Source organism: Varanus komodoensis, unplaced genomic scaffold (genome assembly GCF_004798865.1).
Source record: "Varanus komodoensis strain SLA01 unplaced genomic scaffold, ASM479886v1 scaffold22, whole genome shotgun sequence".
Lineage (NCBI taxonomy): Eukaryota > Metazoa > Chordata > Lepidosauria > Squamata > Varanidae > Varanus > Varanus komodoensis.
This window is the reverse complement of record NW_025335606.1, coordinates 19,138,175-19,152,481: the sequence shown is the minus strand read 5'-3', so window position 1 is coordinate 19,152,481 and position 14,307 is coordinate 19,138,175. Positions and strand designations below refer to the sequence as shown.

General features: G+C 44.4%; 1 protein-coding gene across 3 annotated transcripts in view; it reads left to right on the top strand.

Annotated features, from left to right (window-relative positions):
• The first annotated feature begins 8,372 nt into the window (after positions 1-8,372).
• The window catches only part of COLGALT1 (collagen beta(1-O)galactosyltransferase 1), a 37,815-nt gene continuing 31,880 nt past the window's right edge, over positions 8,373-14,307 (top strand). Inside the window, exons 1-2 of one of the 3 annotated variants that reach the window (XM_044431202.1) lie at positions 8,373-9,014; positions 13,162-13,272. In XM_044431202.1, coding sequence (XP_044287137.1) covers positions 8,491-9,014; positions 13,162-13,272 — 635 coding nt within the window. In that variant the 5' untranslated portion in view covers positions 8,373-8,490. Of the gene's footprint in view, positions 9,015-9,197; positions 12,530-13,161; positions 13,273-14,307 lie in introns of those variants that run through there. The other 2 variants (XM_044431201.1, XM_044431203.1) reach the window with 2 other exon arrangements.

Here is a 14,307-nt window from a genome sequence, read left to right as displayed (position 1 = left end):
TACCTGCTGTTTGCAGGAAGGTAACTTGAGTATTGTCCCAGCAAAGCCAGCACTCTTTTGCTGATCATTCCCCTTGAACAAGCCTGCTTCCCACATTCTAGGTACAAGCTGGCCCAAATATAAATGGCTTCAAGTGCTCTGTGTGCATGTAGAATTATAATAATTTTAAAGCTATAATTTGATGCCAGATGGGTGCTGCATTTTCACCACCAGCCACTAGGTGTCGCTCTTGGCTTATCAGCACTTCACTACCATGTGGAGTTTGTTGTGGCTTTGCACCAGTGCCTTTTTTTGCATTTCATTTTTGCCTTTCCGCCATACTAGTTTTCCTGAATTTTCTATATTGCCTGAACTCTAGATGCAAGTTTCTCCTCCCTTTTAAAGAACGCTGAATTCATCAACTATGATTATACACCTTTTCAAATTTCGTTATGGTCTTGTTGGGTTACCATCTCCTCCCACTACTCTGATCCTGTGACATTACAGAAATGTAGCAGGTGAATGTTTTCCCACTACTTTATCTCCATGCCATGATCAGTGTCTGGAGCTTAATTTTGACATATCTGGCTCAGGAGTGTTAAAAACCACTCTTTCCGTCAGAAGAGAAAAATATTCCAAGCATGCAGAAAGTTCTTTTTAAAACTTTATTGCAACAAAGGGAACAGAAAAAAATTTTCCTGTTCACCTGAGCACATGTTCATATCCCCCTTTTGAACCCTGCTCCCGGCCACTTCTCCCTCCTCCTTTCCCCTCATTGACTGGGGTACCAGGAGTTTACAATCTTTCCCGCCTGCCTACTCTGCACTGCTCCAACACCGGCCCTTCTTCCCAATTCAGACCTGCCCCTGGTGAGCTACAATAGGCTCATTTTGTTCTGCCAAGCTTGTCAATAAACGATCAGGAAGTCATTGAGTCAGTATTTGGCCATCCTGCCTTTTCTCACACCTTGTGCTATCTGATCTTAGCTCCTCCTCTCCTTTGGGCTAAGTAATTTTCTTTGTTACCCTTTTTAATCTTTCTACTCCCTTGTTTCAAATAATCTTTTCACATCTATCAGGAGCATCTCCAAGAAAAAAGAGAGAAGGCAACAATTCTTGCAGCATGCCCTGGTGGTGGTGGGGAGGTCTGTAGAGAGAATTTAAGCAGTGCCTATGCTAATTGTGAGAAGCTTTATTGCTCTTGGATAGGATGCTAACTTTCATACAAAGCTACACAAAACCTAAACAGGAAGCAGTATTTACTGGTGGAACAAGCGGGAATGGGAAATTGAATTAAACACGGCCTGCTTGTTCTTTCAGAGTTCCCATGGGCCCCTTGGTTGCTTCTCCAACTCATGCCCTCCTTACTTGGTCATTCAGTTTTGGTAGATGGCCTCCTATTGGCAGAATGTAATGAATTTAACAGTGCTCTGGGGAAGGTTCATAGTTTGGGATTTTATCTCCCTCCCCGCCCCCACCATGACTGGTGCTTCTGCACAACATTGCCCCAGAGTTGTTTGGGCCTTTGTGATGCTGCTTGTTAACCTATATTCTCACACAAACTCTGGGGCCTCCCAGAGCCAGCTGCATTTTAACCTGAGATCATGTGGTACAGGAATTGCACACAGGTGGACTCCATTTGGCTACTAGAAGTATGTGACTGCTGAGCCTTGTGGGATGCATCAGAGCTCATTCTGGCATGCCCCAGCAAAGAGGGTGAAGACTTATGCAACTGCCAGGTGCCAGTTTGTTTTTGATAGCTTTTCTAGCCCAATAAAAATATTTTACCCCTTCACAGCATTGAGTATCCTGTGTGCATCACATGATAACAATGCCAATTCAATCCATTTCCTTTCCAGGTTGGAACACAACAGATTGTGAAAAAGTCAGCTGATATGTGTCTATGAGTGCCTCTGTGTGAATACTGTTGCAATATTCTTCACTGGATTTCTTAGGGTGTGATCCTATGTCTCTTTAGACAACATAAAATGTCCACTGCTCCCAGCATGACAGGCTGGGGAATGCTGAGATATGTAGAAATTTTTGTTGTCTAAAGAGGCATTAGGATTGTTCCTTTAGCTGCCTTTATCTTAAAAAGGAAGGCTTTAAAAATGTGACTTATAACAAGAATAAAGCCTACAAAATGAAAACATGCCACAGTCTCATAAACAATATAATTATCTGTGGTGCTGTTCAGATACAACTTTTGCCCCATATTTCAGAAGTTTATAGTTGGTATAACTCCCTTACCTATCACAATCTTTTTAATTTTTAATTTAATTTTATTTTCTTAACATAAACAAGTACATAAAAAGGAATATGAAACACAGCAAAGTAAAATAAGCAAAGCAATGAACAAAGTTGTCAAGGCAATTCTAAACAAATACAACCTATATATCCAAACCCCTAAATTTATCCATCTTTCTATCTTTCAACACTCTGGGAGAGTTTATGAAAAAAAGAAAAAAAGAAATTGTTAATCTATACAACAAATATTCCAATAATCTCAAATCCTCTATTGCTTTTTTTCTTTTCCAAACTCCCCTCAAAACCCAGTAGTGTCTATGTTGAACATAGTAAAATTTCCATTTATCATTAAATTCTTCTAACAGTCTTCTGTTTATATAGTTAAATTGCCATCATTGCATATTCAGCTAGTCTATTTTTCTATTCAATTGTTGAGGCTCCAATGATTACCATTTAGAAGCAATTGTGATTCTTGCTGCAGTTATCATATACTTAAATAACTCTGACATTCTTTGAAAAGATCTCTGGCACTATATTCAAAAGCATATTCTTGGAGCTCATAGGAAATTTAATTTAAAAAATTTTCTGCATTTCTGCACATATCTGTTTCCAAAATCTTTTTGCTATTTTGCAGGTCCACACATGATAAAAAGTTCCATCACCCTTTTACATTTCTAGCATTTTCAATTGTAATTCTTTTCTATTTTTTCAATATCTTTTGGAGTAATGTACCACCAGTAGAACATCTTATACCAGTTTTCTCTTAATGCTTGACTAGCAGTGAATTTAATATCTTTCTTCCAGTCTTTTTTAGTTTTTGATATGTTTATAAAATGGGGTGCCAAAGGTGCCTAAGAATTTAGCTAGCACTTTCTCCCATTGCTTCCTGCTACAAGACAGGACTTTGACCAGAAATACTATACATTCCTTGCAGCTGTCAGGCCTGCCCTATAAATAAAGTGAAAAGCAGAGCACAGTACACACACTGTGGTTTCAGCTCTGAAGTCATTTCCAGATGGGGCTGCTCGGTGAAAGAGAGAGGATTCCTGCATTGGAGCAGTTTCCTTCTGCCAAGCTCAATCCCTTCGTTTCTCTTGGTGCTCACATTTCCACTGGCTGCTGGTCATCAAAGTCCTTTTTGTAGCCCTGAAATGTCACACTGCAGAGCTAAACAGGGCCTTTCCCAACTTTGGGGGAGAGATTTTATATTAGTGGCAAAGAAGAATAATGTCTTTTAAAGGCTTTGGCAAACCTTCCCTGCAGTTTAGATGAGTTCCCAAGGGAGCTAAGCAGCATTCTCCTATGCTAAAACTCTCATAAAACATAATCCTTTTTGGAACTTGTCCTTTTGAAATATCTTTTAATCCATTACAATAGTGAATGAAATGTTGTCAGGTTTGCAAAACACTGTAAAATTGGCATTAGAGCTGGAAAATGGGATGGAACACGTTTGCATTGTGTATAAGCAATGGCTGAGTATTCCTAACGTGCATGAAAACAGCTTAACCCTCAAGAATCCTGGAAGCAAACTTCAATAGAGCAGGTAATAAAATGTACCCACTAGATGCTTATGATAGGTGTGAAAGGATGATTTGAAACAAGGGAGTAAAGAGATTTAAAAAAGTAACAAAGAAAATTACTTAGCCCAAAGGAGGGGAGGAGCCAAAATCAGATAGCACAAGGTATGGAGAAACAGGCACGTAGGCAGGAAGGCCAAATACTTCCTGATTGTTTATTGACAAGCTGGGCAGAACAAAATGAGCCTATTGTAACCCACCGGGGGCAGGGCTGGATTGGGAAGAAGGGCCCGTGTTGGGACAGCACGGAGTAGGCGGGTGGAAAGAATGTAACTCTCAGTACCCTATTAGCCAATTAGGGGAAAGGAGGAGGGAACAAGAGGCCGGGAGCAGGGTTCAAAAGGGGTGTGTGAACATGTGCTCAGGTGAACGGAAAAATACCATTTCTTTCTGTTCCCTTGTTGCAATAAAGTTTTAAAAGGAACTCTCTGCATGCCTGGAATATTTTTCTCTTCCAACGGAAAGAGTGTTCATAACACTTATAAGCAGAGATAACCTTGTAGACAGCTAGATATGTTGCCAATTTTGTCAAACACAAGTTGGCATCTGAGATTAGATTTGTTATGAGCAGTGCTGACATAATGATTTGTTCCTGCTTTATGAATGTCAGGAACCCTTGGTCTGAAGAGAGTCTCCTATTCCTTCTAAACTGCAGGTTTGGCCCAAAAGGGCAGCTCCACTATTCCTTGGAAAGGAATAGCTCTAATTTTCTTCTTTCCTTGATTCTTATTTGGAGAGAAAAGAGGGAACACTAAACTGCAGCAGAAATCTGCATGCCAACCTTGCATTTGATTTTTGGTTCTGTTAAATGTGTGCCTGTATTTTTGCCATCATCGTCTTTAATTTTTTTTCTCTATCATCCAACAGCTGAAGCTCTCTGTTGCTATTGGGTGTTTTTTATGTTTCTTTCTTTCTTGCAGCTTGAGTGTTGCAGTGGGGTAGGACTTGCAGCTGTTTTGCAATTGCTGTTCAGTAGCTATTTCTGCTGCTTTTATCTGTCTGCCACTTTCTGTTCGAAAGGAAAGCAGGGCCGAATTTTCGAATCATACTAGGACTGAAGTAATTAAGGCTGTTACCAAACTCAGCCAGTCAACAGCTAGGGCAAACCTGGGTGGACCCCAGACCTGAGTCAAAAGGAGCCTGAGATGAGACTTAGAGCCAAAACCAGCTTTATTCTAGTGCACTATAGAATCAAGGGAGACAAAAGGGGATGTTCAGCCCAAAGCAGTGTCTTGAAAGTTGCACCCCAGTACATAAATTTTATACCCTAGGTAAGCAATTAGGTCACCTAATACACTTCTCATGCATCAATACATCAATGTAGCCACACCCCCACTGCTGTTAGCTTCAAAGAGTCTTTTCTTCTGTCAAGGACCAGACATTTCCAATGCTGAATTCGTATCTGCTCGAGATTCACACAGGCTTGCCATGTTCTTACTCCCTGCACATTTGCAACTGTTGTGGTGGCTAGAACCAGTTTCCACGGTCTCTTTGATTACTGTATTCGAGGTCAGGCTAGCGTGTTAGCTGTGGGTTACACAAAGTTAATTTTGTTCTTATCTGCCCTCCCTTCTGGGACAGTATAACTGTGGTGTTTTTACTATGTGGCCTTCCTCTGGCAAACTACTTTTGGGGTGTTTTGGGGTGCTGCAATTGGCAACAGTTTCTGAGCTGCTGACATTATACTGGCTGTAGAAACAGGTTTTTAAAAAAAGGAAAAGTGAATGCAACCCCAAACAGGCGGGATCTTGGCCTCAAATACATATGGAAAATAATAATCAACTGTGAATCATCTGGTACCACTAACTTGGACTTGTTTAGAAAAGCTGAAAAATTACAAAGCTGTCTGCTCGGCCTTCACTTTGTTACCAGACTCAGCCAGTCAACAGCTGGGGCAAACCCGGGTAGACCCCAGACCTGAGCCAAACAGAGCCTGAGACAAGACTTAGAGCCAAAATCAGCTTTATTCTAGTGCACTATAGAATAAAGGGAGACAAAAGGGGACATTCAGCCCAAAGCTCTAGGCATGTACAGCTATGCAAAACTAATTTAACCAGGATGTTCATGTGCATTTGCATGTCCATTCAGTGGTCTAGGTGAGCCAGGAATGCTGCACTTGCAAGGATGCCACACTGGCACTTTTTAAATTAGAATTGATGCTGAAATTATCTGCCACAGTTCTCAGACTTCACTGTTTCCTCTGACCTCCTCTGGAGGGCCAGCCCTCCCATGAAGCATGGTGAGATGTTTACCCCAGACAAGAGAGTAGGAGGCTCTTCCACCAAAAGGGAGAGCCCTGCCAGCTTGTTATGACATTACTTGCAGCTAGAAGGCAGCTGGCAGGGTCCTCCGAAACAGCTGCCTGCTGTCCCTTTTATTGCAGCTGTTGCTAAATTCCAGAGTGGTGCAGAATAAGGCTTACCTTATCCGCTATTTGTGCATGAGGTGATTGATCTGGCATGCACAACCATGACCTGGGTGTGCGAACATGGAGAAGTTACCCTCTCCCAGTTGTGCTCTCCTGGTCACTTGAGTAGATGTGAGGTCTGGGGTAGGGGTTGCTGCTGAGGTCCGTAAGAATGCTCTCTCCTTTTCCAGGTTCCTGGTCTGACTACTTGTGTCTGCAGATATGGCTGAGGATTCTCCTGGAATACTGTCCACTCCGCTACCCAGCAGTCTCCCTACCTTAGCTAACAGGTGGCCTCAAATGTGATGCTGAACTTCCTCATGCTGACAGTTTTGTGAGAAGTATAATATTCATGCTGGGGACACCATATCTGGGATGACTCAGGAGTTCATGGCCTCCATCACAACCATGGGACTATCTCAACCTGTCATCAACCCAACACTCATGGCAGGTCATGTTCTAGACCTTGACATTTCAGTCAGATATGAGGATGGTGATCTGAAGGTGAGAGGCCTTGATTAAGTCCTTTTCTTATGGCCATAAAATCATAGAGCTGGATGGGACCAGTAAGGCCATTGGGTCCAACCCCTGCTCAATGGAGAACTTCAAATTAAAGCCTCCTCTCAGATGGCTGTCCAGCTGCATTTTGAATGCCTCGAGTGTGGGAGAGCCCTAGATAGGTCATTGCCAGTTGAGTGACAGCAGCTTTTCCCCTCTGCAAGGATGGAGGATCTATTAAGATGGTCTGCTCCTGGGGGCTAATGGATCCAGGTGGCTTCCAGAGGGCTCTATGGAGTTTCCCAGATGATATATACTTATATCCCAGCTTTTTGCATTTCAAGGAACTTACATTGTTTTCCTCCTCCTCCTCTCAACCTTATCCTCACAACAACAACCCTGTGAGGTAGGGTGGGTTCAGAGTCTGTGACTGGCCCAAGTCACCCAGTAAGCCCTGTGGCTGAGCAGGGACTAGAACACAGACCTCCTGAGTCCCAGACCTGCACTCTTAACCACTACACCACACTGGCTCTCAGTGATATGGCTGTTGATTTTGTTGAAACCCACATTGATCTGCGGAATGTAGAAATTACCTGGGTGGTTGACACGATTGCCTGATCACTCTCATGATAGTAGAACTTGTACAGCTCTGTTGTATATTCCAGAGCTGGGAGCAATGAAGCCAAATGGGAGACAGAGGAGTAACTCCTCATGGATGCAATTGAACACTAGTGCATGCCCTTTCTCAGGCCTCAGTGAGGGCAGCAAACAAATAACTGCCTCACTTGCATGCTCTACCTGCCACTCAGCAGAGCATTTACGGTTTCTGGGATCTATTCCATGTTGAAATTGACTAAGCTAGATGATACATATTGGACAGCCATAAGAACACATTTGCACAGTTGTGAAAGAGCTCCATCCCCACCAAAATAAAAATGGCAAAGCTGTGCAGGTTTCAAGGGGGGAAACAAATGACACCAACTGTGCTTGTTTGAGGCTCAGAAAATAAAATAAAATAAAATAAAATAAAATAGGCAGCAAATGAAAATGGGTAGTGCTTGGAGCACTTAGTTCTGTGAAGGACATTTGGAGATGTGCTGGAGCCCAATGAAGAGGAATGAAGGAAAGAACTCACAGTAAGCCTAATCATCTGCCAGATGTAATGTGCAAATGAATGATTAACCCAATTTGGTCTATTTGCAGGGTGGTTTGGGCATGTGCAAAATGCCCAGAATAAGGAATTTTTCTGGTTCCTGTATGCAAACTTTTTCTTCTAAAAATCAAGTAACAGAATTGATGATAATGAAGTCTTTATATAAAAAGGGCAGTATTGTATAGTGGTTGGGATGCTGGCTTTAGACCAGGGATATCTGAAATTCTATTTTAAGTATGTTTAGCGGTATATAAATCTATAAGTAATAGTATGTTTGTCGGCAAAGCAGCGTTCGTGTTGGAGCGCGATACATTTCCACCCTGCACTCCACAGGGCCTAGAGGGCGGATGCGACAACGATAAAGTGGGTTTGTTCCCAGTCTTTGCCTCCAACACCTGATCTGGGTTGTTCTGAGACTAAATTCGAGGCTATATTTTTACTTCCAGGCGTCCAAATAACGCGACGGACCTTGTATCGTCTGCAATTTGATTAGAGGGCGGTGTCACTGGCTGCATCTCCTCCCCCTGCATCAAAATGGCCTTGAGTACTGCAGAATAAACATAGTTCTCCTGCTTAGTCTGTAGCAGCAATCCCGGCCCCCGGCGCACGCTCCAAGTCTTCTCGCGCTTGATGTTGCAGAAGCGAGGCGGGGAAAAGAAGAGGCTGCTGCTGAGCGGATGCGCAGCTCGCTTCCGGGCACGCCAAAGAGAACGAGGCGCATTTGGACAGGACTACCCCGCGCGTCCGTCGCCAAGCCCCCAAGCACCCTCCTTAAAGGGAAGGCGCGCTCAGGCCCTCCACTTTCTTGCAACGTTCCCCCCACCTCCGCCCCAGTTTCTGTCGGAGGGCAGGCACCCTCGAAGGGGCTTGTCCTCTGTCCCTTTAAGGCGGTGTTTCCTGTCGGAGGGCAGGCGAGGCAGTGGCGGCTCGGCCATGAAGCCCAGTTGGCTCTGGCTGTACCTGCTGGCGGCGGCGGCGTGGAGTACCCGTCGGGCGGGCGCGTACTTCCCGGAGGAGCGCTGGCTGCCCGAAACGCCGCTGCGGCCTCCGCGTGTACTGCTGGCGCTCCTGGCCCGCAACGCGGCGCACTCCTTGCCGGCGACGCTGGGCTGCATCGAGAGGCTGCGGCACCCAAAGGACCGCATCGCGCTCTGGTAAGTGCAGCCGGACAGAGAGGGCAGGAGGGGTTCTCGTGGCGGCAGCCCCCTCCCCCCGCTTCTTCGCAGAGACCCGGGGATGTCACGGAGTCTCGCCCGTGCGCTAGAGGGATTGCTTTGCAATTACATGGGAGGAAGCGCCGCTCAACTCCCCGGAGCGTACAGCGCGGCGCTGTACGTGTCTGCTTCGAAGCGAGACCCACTGAGCCCAAGGAAACGTTTTTCCTAGTGCGAGCGTGCAGTTTTCCTTTCCTGGCGTCCTCCACGTATTTTGGACCACAGCTCCTATCTGCGACTCTGTTCGCTGAGAATGATAGGAGCTTTAACCCAAAACTTCGGAAAGGCGCTGGCTTAGGGAAGGCTTAGTTCTGAATAGGTATCCTAGGATTTCCACGCGCCACCACACTTAAGTGCCTGCTTTTCCCCCCATGAGCGGGGTGTGTGTGCAGACGAGAAGGGTGGGGAAGGGGGTTATATTTCGCCTTTGCCAACCTGGTGCCTCCTGGATGGTTTGAACTTCAGCTCCCAGCACGGCTGACCATTGGTCATGCTGATGGAGGCTGATGAGATTTGTAGTCCAAGATAAATGAGGAACACCAAACTGGGGAAGTCTTTTTCTCATTTCCAGAAGATAAATTTGTGCATGGTAACTTTTCTTTGTTTTAAAAGTTTTAATGTACAATACAAAAGAAAGGGGGTGGGCATAAGAATGTGACATAACATTCAGAATACTACTAATAAAAGGAAAAAGGACAATTCAGCACTTCTCAAAATAGGTAACTTAAGCAATCCATCTGAAATAGCATCTGCACAAAATTGACAGCTGTCACTTCCCCTCACCACTGCTTCTTCAAGCCCGTTTCTGTCCCTTGCATGGAGATTTTGCCGCACAACATCCAGGTTGATTTTGTTCCCTGGCAAGCAACTGTGCCATTTACCTTCGGTCCCTGAGGGAAAGGAGACACTTTCTGTGTTCTCTCCAGTCAGGCCTAGCCTAAGACACACTGCCATCCTGAGAGAAACTATGTAATTAATTTCTTTACCTCCTGGTGATCCTGGAGCTTCTTGGGACATGCAGCTCCTCTTGCATAGCTCTTGGGTCTGGAGGCAAGATGGAGAAGATCTCAGTTGACACACAGTAGGTCTCACCACCTGTGTCCCTGCCTGGTTTGGTCTTTGGCATGCCCTCTCCAGGACACACATTGGCCTCCACATGCCAATAGACAGTTGACTGTTGCTGGCCATGTGTCACCTCTTTAGACCTGATTTTTGGCCCACTGGCTTTTTCATCCATTGTGTCCTGTGGAGGATCACATTCTAGTTGTCTGGGCCTTCTGCAGATAGTCATGAGGACAGCTCTAGATGCCTTTCTGTTGCCTTTCCCCCTCAGAATCAGTTCCCCTTCTGCTTTTTAAATGGGTAATCCCTTTGAAAATCCTGAGCAGCAGCATTTTTACAGTTCTTCTTATTTAAACAGGCCAAAATGATGTTGCCTTAGACCAGTCTTACCCAGCATGGCAAGCTGGCACCTTCCAGATGTTGGCTGATGGGGATTGTAGTTGACTCATCTGGAGGGTGTTTGGGGTGAGGGAGGCTGCATTAAGCAAACTGCCATCTCTCATCTTCAACCCCTTCCCACCCAACATGGAGTTAAACATTAGGGCTGTGACATCAACCACTGCCTCATCAGTAAATTCAGCAGACCAAGTGATGGAAAGCTGCTTAATCTGGAAGGTGCTGTTGAAACAACAGGATAAACACAAGTATTTACGAAAAGCATGAGTAGAAGCTTTGATTTTGGAAGAGCTTTCTCCCTTCTCAGATTGGAGGGGATTATCACTTAGAACCAGGGTGGACCACTTGTGACCATCCAGGGGCTTTAGCTTACAACTCCCATTCGTCCTAAGCAGCATAGCCAATGGTGCAGTATCATGGGAGTGGTAAGCCAAAACATCCAAAATGCCAGAAGTTGCCCATTCCTGAGTTAGAAGATGATGTCTGCTGCAACACATGCATACCTGAACTGGAAAAAAAATGGATGCTTTTCTTCAGAATAGCTTTCTGCAGATGTATGCGGATTTAATTGATTAACTGAACTTGCTATAATTGACTAAGATTTAATAGGGTAACTGCCCTAATAACAACACTGGCTTACCATGCAAAGTTTTTAAAAGATGGTTGGGATAATGTAAATAAAGGTTTGCTTTTAATGCTTTGTGGCTTGAATCCATTCTGCTGGTGTTTCACCAGCAGAATGGATTTTCTCCCCCACTAGGGTCCCATAAATCCCCCAAGTCTGCTCTGGAGGGTTAGGAGACCCTCTTGAGCAAATTTAGAAGGTCTGTGCAGAGTTCACTGAGGAGGGAAAGACGAGAGTACAAGTACACATTCACTTGTGGAATTAAACCTAAATCATTACCTATTACCAATCTGACACTCCCCCCCTGTGTTTAGAAAAGCACAGCTATTTAGAGAACAGATGTCAGATTTCCTTAAAGGCAAATACTTATTCCATAGTCTGGGTACAATAATGTCTGAATATGGCTTACTTGGGGTTATCGGATTTCTTGCTGCAGACCCTGCCCCAGCTAGGCACATACTCAGGGAGCCATCCCTTGTATTGCGCAAATGGCAGAGAGATCTCCAGGCTGTAGCAGTGGTGCTCCAAGAGACCTTTCTCTATTCCAGGGAAGCAGAGCATGCTTTTGTTTGCACCATAAAAGCAGCTGTGGTATATCTGGCCCTCTCTCCAAGTTAACATAATAGATGGCTTTTGTCTCAAGTGATGTAGCAATAATCTGGCCAAATAAAACAAATATCCTACAAGCCAAATGGCATATCTTATTTAGACCCAGAGCTAGACATTCCAAGTTGATAGCAATGCTTTTTAGCATTGTGGTAAAAAAAAGGAAATGTCTGTTAGTCCCAAACCCAATCTTTGTGAGTAGGTCTGGTGTGTTAATCCATGCATTTTCATCCTTAAGTTGTGTGCTTAATATTAGAATATGAACCAAATCACATTTTTATTATATCTCTTTATTCTCTTCCATCTGCAACTTGCTGTAATATGTTTGTGTCCTCTGTCTTCATCCAACTCCATCCCAACTGGATCAGTGACTTTTGGGTTTGACAACTAGTTAGAATTTTATTGGTTTGGAGAAAATTTCATCTTCCCAGCTTGTTGGCAGAACAGGAGTGTGGAAAGACAGAGGGGACAAAGAAAGACCAGCAAAAATGTGACAGGTTTCTGAAATTTCTTCAACTTTCTACATGTGCAAGGTATTCTGAAATTGGTACCCTCCTGACATGGTCTGTCCCTTTGTTGGTCCTTTTAGATTAAAGCTGATTCTTGTTTTGTTTGCTTCTTTTTTAAATACAAGCAATAGGAAATGAGAACCAACTTGTGTGAGAGTGCCAAAAGCTTGCAAACTGATTCAGTAGAGAGCAATGAGAGCAGTGTCTTGAACACAGGAAAAAAAAGTACATCATCAACATCACACAGAACTAACACGGTATTAAATATGTCTTTGCATTTAAGTGTAGATTTTGAGAAATGCAAATAGCACCTACTAAGGGTGAGGAGTGATAATGGGATCTGAACAGACTTAAAGGAGAATTTTACCCTTCCCTTTCCTATAGGGTAGTTTTGAGGGAAATTCTCCCTAAAGCAAATACCATCCTAAGAAGAAGGTTTTCCTCATCTCTAGGACTGAAGAATAAGAAGAAATCATTAAATTCCAGAGCAAACAACAGTTCCCCTCCAAGCCTGATGTGATCTCATTAGTTTTCATTCCTGCAACTGAAAGTATTAGCATTTTTAGAATTTTATACTTTAAATTGAAGGGCATGTTGACCCACTTATGTTACTTTAACAGCAGCTACTCAGCCATGATTGCATGAGTTGAGCTTGGACAAACAGGTGAACAAACTTTTATAGGGACTTTTTTATAATGGAGAGTGGGAATCTAGTAACTCTGAACCCGGCATCTCTGTCACAGCCCAGTACGAAGCCCTTGCAGATGCCAACACAACTTTCCCATGCGTTTTGTGGTGGCTTGCAGCAAGAGAGTGATTTTACAGACCTGCAGATATTTTGATATGTAGCTCCTGCCAGAACTTGTTTCATTGCCCCATGTCATTCCAGGGTGGCAACTGATCACAATATTGACAACACAACAGCTGTGCTTCAGGAGTGGCTGACAAATGTCCAGAGCATGTATCACTCCGTGGAGTGGCGGCCCGTGGAACAGCCCAGGTAAGCACCAAAACGTGGAGGGGAAGCGGGTGGTAGTACAGGATGGGGAATGAGATATTTGAGTGTGCAGGAAGGAAAAAACAGCAGAAATTAGATTTGAAAATGGAGATGATTTTCAAGTGAGAGCACTCTGTACTTGTTCCACAATCTTGCTTCCTGTATTACATATTGCAGATATAGGCTGGTTAATGAACCATCTGAAGGAGAGAGGTTGGCAGATTGCAAAAGTGAGTTCACTTTCCTAGTTGAAAGTTGTATGTGGAGTAAGAGGGGACAGATACACCTGAGACTTACAGTGTTCCATATTTAAAAATCCATGTGCAGTGTCTGGGCCAGATGGACACTCACTTCTAAGTGCTCATGCATGTCTAGTCAGACTTGATGGAGGAAGGCCTTAAATAGAGTCCAAAGTCAGGCCAACAGGTTTCAGGGCAGGGCAGGAACATAGCACTGAACAAAGATGGGCATGCCAGTCAATGGGAAGGATAGGCCAGTAAGGGTCAAGTCAAGAGTTTAACCCCAGACAAGAAAGTGTTGCAAGGCATTCCAGGGTCTGCTTACTGGAAGGATGGGTATTCAGAGGCAAGGACTGGAGTTGGTGCAAAGAAATTCTTCCTGCTAGGAATGTAGGCTTATCATCTAAAGCTTTCAGAGCACCCCCGCCACACTTGGCCTCAGCTTCAGAACACCAGAGGTTTTTAGAGGTCCTTCTGAGGAGGGGCCTGATGATCAGGAGCCTCATCCTGCAACTGGGCTCTTACTGTTGGCTGGTTCATGTGACATGACAGCCCACTGTGTCATAAGGTAGCCATGGGAGCTTATGTGACTGCCTGAACAGCTATGGTTGGTCATGTCATGTGAACCTGGGCAGCAAGGATTGTTGGATGTAGGTAGCAACCCAACAAGAGCATGTTGCTTGTTTGAGGGCTGCTGCCCCTTCCAAGAAGCCATGCTGCCCAGGTTTGCACAACAGGAGAAGCCAGGATAGTGAGGACAGTTAGCAGATTGCATGGGTATACAACTGGCCCACAGTCT